Below are 7,927 nucleotides of genomic sequence, written 5' to 3' on the forward strand. Positions count from 1 at the left end.
ACGGCACGGACACATATGTTGGAGACAAAGAGGAAACCGAACTTGGATTTTAAAGATTTCTGGAGTCATGAGTCACCTCCAAGTGCCATTCAAACGAAAAATTTAATCCAGACTTACAAAAAGATTTTAAGTATCTGGAATAGTTTAATAACTAACAAGCAGCATCACAACATCAGAACAAACTGCATGTAGAGACATCTCCAACAACAAGACAGAACTTCATTATGTACATGTTACAGGTATAATCCCAACAATCAAGCTTGTTTGCACCCTAATTATAGTGATATCCTATAAACTACCACTAAGAGGATATACCATTATCTTCTTGTAACTGTTCTACCATTCCCATCAAATTCTGTTGTATTTACATCACCACCAAACGACATGAACTCTTTTTCTTTAGAAAGCAGTTTAAAAGATATCTAAGGAACTGGGCTACCGGTTTCTTTTCCTTCATTTTCTTTCTTTAAATAGTAAGGATTGTTTTAGCACAGTGACTTGATCCTGCCAGGTGAGGTTTCTCGCTTTAGCGCACAAAATTAATGCAAAACTATCCTAGAAATGTTTACTTATTGTCAGATGATATATCAAATTAAAGAAATTACTAAATAAATAAATAAAGGCTCAATTACTCCGTGCCAGATTACTTCAGTGGAAGTAAGGTGGACATTTCAAATCACACTCGCCTGGAGCTTTCTTCCATACTTTAAATTAATGCAAGGCAGATGTAAAAATCAGTATTTCTCAGTGTATTAGTTCTTCCTTCCTTCTTGCAAAATGTTTAGTTTCCAGACTCTAAAGACACAATTGACATATTTACTGACATGTAAGGGCTGAAGTTAACATTACAGCTGCTTACAGATGTAAAAATGCCTAATCAAATGAGATTTGTAAGAAAGATACAGCAAAGGAAAATTAAAAAGCATGTGTAGAATTTAACATTTCAAGGTGCTTATAAAACAACAATTCCTAAAAGCAGTTCCTGACATTTTGCTCTTCTATGTTGAGTGAAAGCCAAAAGAAATCAAGGTTCACAAACTGGAAAATGTAAAGTAGCAAATTAATGTAAGAGGTTTATAGATACGCAAAAAGTTTCAAGTTACAGCAAAACAGGTAAATAAATACATCCTCTTCATGTTAAATCCTCTTGATTATAACCACTTTGCCTTCTGAAGTGTATAAACACGTATTTGCATGCAGTATATTAATCTCTTATGTTCTACTCAATATGAAAACACTATCAGTTGCTGTGCATTCATGAGAATGACTTTCAAGCACATGTAATGAAGCATGAAATAGGAAGTCACAGGTTAAAATGACCTTTCAAAGCAGGCATGGTACTGTATATTATAAAAAGAAAGTCTTTCAAATAGCATATAAAATAACCACAAAGGACTACTCACCATGTCATATGCTGTTACAATCTTTTTCAAGACCTCCGGAACAATCCCTTGGAGCTCCATAGTCGGATACTGATCATTGAGATTCAGTACTACCAAGGGTGTATTATCAGGCCCAACCAAGCGCATAGACACTGCCAAAATGCACTGCATAAGATTTGCTACAGGAGAGAGGCCACATAATTCTTTGAATGAAACTACTGCATTCTGCAAAAAGGAAAGAAAGAGTTTCCTTTACAGTTAAATATGAATTTTAATATCTCATTCTTTCAGGATAAAATACTTCACTGTTACAGTTGAACTACAACGTGGAATTACCACAGCTCTTCCCTGAAGAACTGGCAGTTCTCCAAAGCAACCAATATACTTTACCAAAAATGTTAAAAATTCAAACCAAATTCAGTACTTGCCGCAGAAAAAAAAGACATCTATTCAGAACAAGTATGTCTTATCTCTAACACTACTAAAATTAACCATGCAAATAAATGAATTCTAAAACATACTGGTTATATGTTTTGAAAAATTCTATAAGACATTTCAAAGTAATTTTTAAAATGCCATGAAAAGAAATAAAATATTAGATGCTGAATGTTCCAAATAAGCAAAGTGAAGTGGAAGGAGGAATTCAGCCCATTTGTAACTTTAAACATACCTGAACTATAGTCCAGACGTGCTGTGGATCTGCTGGCTCCCATTTGGTGTGATTCACAAACCCAGCACCCCACTACTGATGTCATTCCTATCACAGAATCACACTTAAATGAATTTTTAAGGTACTTTAATATAAACACCAATTTTGTACGTTTCTCTAAAACTTACTATATTTGTATTTTTATATCCAATATGGTAGAACATAAAACCATATGTTTAAACTTGACGAAAATTTCCAATATTGGAAATACAATGTGACTCCAAGTAGCCACTGAAATTCCATGATGGGAATATTCTCAGCACTATAATGAATTTAAGATTTTTGTACCAAGTGGGAGCTGGTGATCTATGGCAGGTCTGGAGTTTGTGTTCCTGTAGGAAACAAAAACAAAAAACATGGTATATTTAAGTTACAAATGTGCTCAAGTTCTCCTTTCTCTCATGTCTTACCCAAGCAGGGTATCTGATACAAGATTTTCATTTAAACAAAACCATTTTCCATCTTGCTGCCATGGTAAGACTCACTTGTGGACAAGTTTCTTAGAGAGACATAATGCCAACCTTAATGCAAACAGGAATCAAACATGAAATATTTTGCTGTTCCTTTATGAAACAAAATACTCAAAGTAGTCTTCAAAGCATGTATATATAGCATATTCATGCAAAATTATGTGAATACTAAATTACATCTGCTACAGTCACTTACAGTGTACTTTACGTAAATGTTTAGTAGCATCTGGTAAATGTCCAGGAAACCAAAACTACTTTTATTAACTGGACTACACCTTAATGACACAATAATTACATAGCTGAAAAGACAGACATTAGGAAGTCCATTAAAGCAGATTTTGTTTGAGATAAACATCATGGGTAAGTCTATGAACAACAATTTTACAGAGAGGTTAACGAGGACTCAGGGAACATATATATTAACTAACGCCAGATGGGACAGAACTACAGCTATAACTCTTGCCTTTCGACTTCCAACCCTATATCCAGAGAGACTACCCCTCATACTGTCAAGCAATTTAAACATGCAACATCACATCCAGTTTAATCACTCATGTTATACTTTCATCAGTAATTAATATGTAACAAGAAGTTATGACATCAGCTTTTGTCACGGTAATGTAGTACCTAGCAATGAAGAAAAAAGGCTATCTATTTGTATGTAGATTCAGAGAAACCATTAAACTTACTGCTGCACACTTTCTTTTTTCCTATTCTTCCATCTTATATTTTTTAAAAAAAACAACTTTTCTCTTTATAATCTGGTTTGTGTTGACATTATTTCTGCATCATAAAAATCAAAACAATTGATAATGCAAAATTTCAGTAATATAAAAATTAAACAAATCTCACATTCCCTGACATAAGTTGATATTTATTTTGAGTGGTTTATTTACTTTTATTAGCTGTAAAGCAGAGTTTAAATTGTGCACATTATATAATCTGTCAGTAAAGCTATGTAAAACTAATATTCCCTCATGTACGTAAAATACCTTCTTGATAGCATTTTGAGAAGATGATAATGATGAATTTAGTTTATAGCACAACTTTCAAGCTGACAGAATAAAATACATAAAATACCATTTAGTATCTCGTGTTCAAAGAAATCACACTGTAGCGTCTGTTTTCAATTATATCCGTTCTGGAAAAGTACTGCAGCATGCACAGTAAAGAGTTTAAAGTAGCTACAAAAACTGTTATGTTTTCACTGTTTCCTCAAGTCTTAGGTTCAGCTCTTCCTTAAAAGGTATCTTAAAATACAGTATCCTTTATATGACAGAATTCTAGCCTTCAATAGGTTAACTACAGGTAAAGTTCACTTTATATGTAGCCCACAATGTGAAACATTTATGACTCAAAATATCATCCCTGTATTTTTTTAATAATCTTTTAGTATAGCAGTCTTGATATACCAAGTGGAATGGGAGAACTTCATAATGCTGTACTAATTTCTTCTTTCATATGAAGAAAAATTACTTTCAAAACTGTGTTACTATTAAAATCTCTTCAATATAAGATTATTCATAGAAGAAAATTTATCTACACTGATGTGCCTTTAAAATCTAGAATCAAGTCTGAAACAGCTCCTTTAATCAGTTTCCCCTTAACATTACCTAAGAGTAAGAGGATTTAATAGGTCACTTAATTTGAAATTACTCATGCTTAATTTTTTTGATCACTGCTAGTATTCCATCAGAAGTTTATAGATAGTTAAAGCTTTAATAAATAAAACACAACTGTACAACTCACTTTAATCTACGTCTAAAAGAGTTTATTTACCTGGAATCTTTACTGGAATCTCCAAACAGTGCATTTTTGAAGTGGGATCTCTTGGCTTCCACAAAAACAAGCACCTCAGCCTGTACTTTTTCCTGAAATTCAATGTGTTTACTATACATGACCTTTAAGGCAAGGTAATTTCTTCTAGAGGACGCCCTCTAATACTTTAGTGCTAATGCCATGTATTTCTAACACATTGTTGCTAGGAAGAACCATGGAAAACAAACAGTCTCTCTGAAAGTACTGCCTTCTATTTGGGATTGAGGAAAAAAAAAAAACCTCAGTGAAGCTGTGCTAAACATGCTTTCATGTAAAAGCAGTTTTCTACTAAGCAGTAAAGTCTCCTTTTCTATCAGCTGTATTTTCCTCCTGCATTTCTACTTAACTTAATTTTCTAAAACTAAAATATTGCCATACTTTCTTCTAGTGTATATGTAACATTCCTTCAAAGACAGGACAAGTCAACAGGTTTGAGTTCTAACAATGGAGTCATATTCTCAGTTCATGTTCAATAAAACATGCATACGCATCCAAGGTTACCTCAGTAGACAGTATCACCTAAAAGGCTGCTCTGACATAATCCATTTTTAAAGCTGTTCAGCATTAGACTTGAATAACTTTACTTAGAAAATGCAGCAAGACTCTTAAAAACATATATTCCATATGTATCATAATACAAAAATACACACAAAAACTGATAAATTCATTGTAAAAACTGTACCTGCATATTTTCTCTCAAATCCGTGGCATCTCGAATAGGTTGGAGAGCATTCTTGAACACTTCATCTATTGTTTTAATCCATAATGTTCTCATAGAAGCATATTCCCTTGATTTCTTGCCCTTCCTCACCGAGAGGCCCCGCTTATGAGGTTTCCCACCACCCCTTCGATTAGTAATGGCCACATGCACAAACAAGGAAGCGTGAGCTAAAATTTCACCAGTTAAAGACTGCAGAGGAACGTGCCGATAACCAGTCTGTAGACACTCAAAGGGAATAGTGTATTGCCCGATAAACTCGTCCCCAATGTAATCATCATCCAGTACTACAAAACGCACCATAGCTAGTTCTGGTAAATTTATTTGAAATTCAAAGCTTTCATCAAAAATTGGATTATCCCCATTCTGATGCATAGTTTTCGTCCTTTGTTCTGCACAGTCGGCAGGGATTCCATGTATTTCAACATAGACGTAAGGATCCACAACATCACCTTTGGCACCTGATCCTTTGGGTTTAGGAAAGTTTTGCCCACTAATGATTTTAATATGAAGCAGCTGAGGCGAAACTCCAGGCACAGTGTCTTTCGTATTCGCGCTGAAGAAGGATACTTCTTCTCTCATGATAGCAGGACGAAGGACATAGCCACAGTTTCCATTTTGTCGAAACCAACCAATGTTAAGATCCATCATTAAGCCAGGCGTTTGAAAGTTCATTGCTACTATCTGACAACCACATTTCCAAAAGTCCTGGGGATTCATATTACTAGAGTCAATCCTCATAGGACTAGGGAAAACTCTCGCAAGAAAACGTTTGTTATAATTTACAAAGTCTCCTGGGTTTTCGTTGGCATATTTGCTAGCAAGCACTTCGTTAAATGAGCACACTTCCCAGTACTTCTGGAGCTGAAATGAAACTTGAAACTCTTTGAACTGAACTGATTTACATATGCTTACCAACTCGGAGAGTTCTTTGCAGAGCTGAAATCGTTTCCCCGTCATTGAGTTTTGCTGTTCTACCCCCTCTTTCCCCACTCTCTGTGACATTTCTGCTCCTTCATCTTCATCTGTAACATCTCCCTCTAGTCCAGAACAATTAGAGGAAAGCTTCTTTGCTTTAATTAGTATTTTCCCTTTCAGTGATTCTGGTGATGGAAGATAAGACTCTTCAATGTTTGGAGACTGTGTATGTAGTTTGTCCCCCAAAATCTTCTTCATGTGTTGTACCATCACTTTCTGCTGCTTAATAGAGCAATGATTTTCTAAACACAAAATAAGAGGGTATTCTGAAGCAAAAAATGCATACTTGTTAATAATGTCAATCACACTACGGAAGACAATCTGTGACGTCATTGTATGCCCTGTGTAAATCACAGGCTCATTATCTGGACCATCCCATACATCCAGCTCAACACTTCGACAACCCATTTTAAGAGCACGAATGTAACCTGTGATGTCAGAAGGCCCTCGAAACTGATCCTCTATCAAGTATGTATTATGAGATGAATTTATAAAATAATGAGATAAAGGTTGTTTCATATCTTGACAAACTTTTTTATGTTCTGGATCAAATATGTGGCAGTCTGGTGAAGTAAGGTAATTCGTAAACCCATCTATAGAAAGACAACCCTTTTCCTGGCCCTCTTTGGCTGGCTCGTATTTCTGAATAATTTCAAGGCTTATTTCTTCCGTGACATGTGCCATACCCTGTTCTGCTTCTAAAAACATCATGAGGTCCTTGGTATCTAGGAATTCTTTATTGCTTGAAAACTGAACCAACAGGAAATAGATTTCAGGTCTGGTACAAAGCTCATGAAAAACTTCAATAAATTCTTCTTTTGTTACCTCAGTACCAGTTTTTTCCTTGGACCTATGTAACTCCTTGAATTTCAGTTCAATTTTGTTAGTTTTTAAACCAGGATTTAAATCTTTTATAAACTGTACAGCATTACACAGGGGTATATGTCCCAGATTATCTGTATCTGATTCACTGAACATTTGTGAAAGCCATGAAGTCCGCATATTATCTTGAGTACTTTCTATCATATCTAGAGTATGTTTTCCGTAAGAAATCAGGTATCTTAAGCCAGTAACCCAAATATTTGCAATGTCTGCTGAGTTAGCAACAAGATCTAGTGACTCATAGTTTTCGCCATATATAATTGAAAATGCACAGTCTTCTGATATCTGGTCATATATTCCATTGCTGCGAAAAATATCTGTATTTTTTCCTGTTCTTACTTCTTTGATTGATTTAATATCAATCTTTGCTTTTTCAGAATCCTTTTTTGAAGGTTCCCAGCGTAGAGACTGCATATCTGCATCTAAAAGAAAGTATCGGTGATATACCCTGGAGTTGGATCGAATCTTTTTGAGTTCAGAGCCTTCAACCATTGCGTTTATACAGTCACTTGCACTGCTGATCTTTTTCTCAGTTGGCATACTGCTAAATGACACAGTCTTTTTCCGTTCTCGCTTTTGTTTCGTACCATCCTGGTAAACAAGGGAGGGAAAAAAGAAAACATGTATCAGCATGATTTTGCTCAACATCGAAATAGGTTTCAACTTAAAGCTGAAAAGTTCATAAAATAGTTCAAAAAGGTTTAGCACCTGTGCAACAACCAGTAAGATGGAAATTCTTATTGGAATCATCACAAATGAAAATAGTAATAATGGCTTAATGCTTGTTCTTGCCTATATAAGTAATCCTCCGGGGTCTTTTTTTTCTTTTTTTTTTTTTAAAGTATTTTCTATGAACACAAGATTAAACAAAGCAAGTTTTGAATGCTAATGAAATAATAATGCTTTATAAATGCATTTTATTTTATCAGTAATAACCTACTTACAGAGATAATGGGTTCCACAGCCAAGG

The 7,927-nt window shown here is 34.8% G+C and overlaps 1 protein-coding gene across 1 annotated transcript in view; it reads right to left on the bottom strand.

The window, feature by feature from the left end:
• Positions 1-7,545, bottom strand: part of PLCL2 (phospholipase C-like 2) — a 44,931-nt gene extending 37,386 nt beyond the window's left edge. The window contains exons 1-2 of the mRNA XM_009705130.1: positions 5,062-7,545; positions 1,404-1,607 (exon numbers count right to left, since the gene is read on the bottom strand). Coding sequence (XP_009703432.1) covers positions 1,404-1,607; positions 5,062-7,497 — 2,640 coding nt within the window. The 5' untranslated portion in view covers positions 7,498-7,545. The remainder of the gene's footprint in view (positions 1-1,403; positions 1,608-5,061) is intronic.
• Positions 7,546-7,927: the final 382 nt, after the last annotated feature.

The sequence above is a fragment of the Cariama cristata genome, unplaced genomic scaffold (assembly GCF_000690535.1).
Source record: "Cariama cristata isolate BGI_N322 unplaced genomic scaffold, ASM69053v1 scaffold6518, whole genome shotgun sequence".
NCBI lineage: Eukaryota > Metazoa > Chordata > Aves > Cariamiformes > Cariamidae > Cariama > Cariama cristata.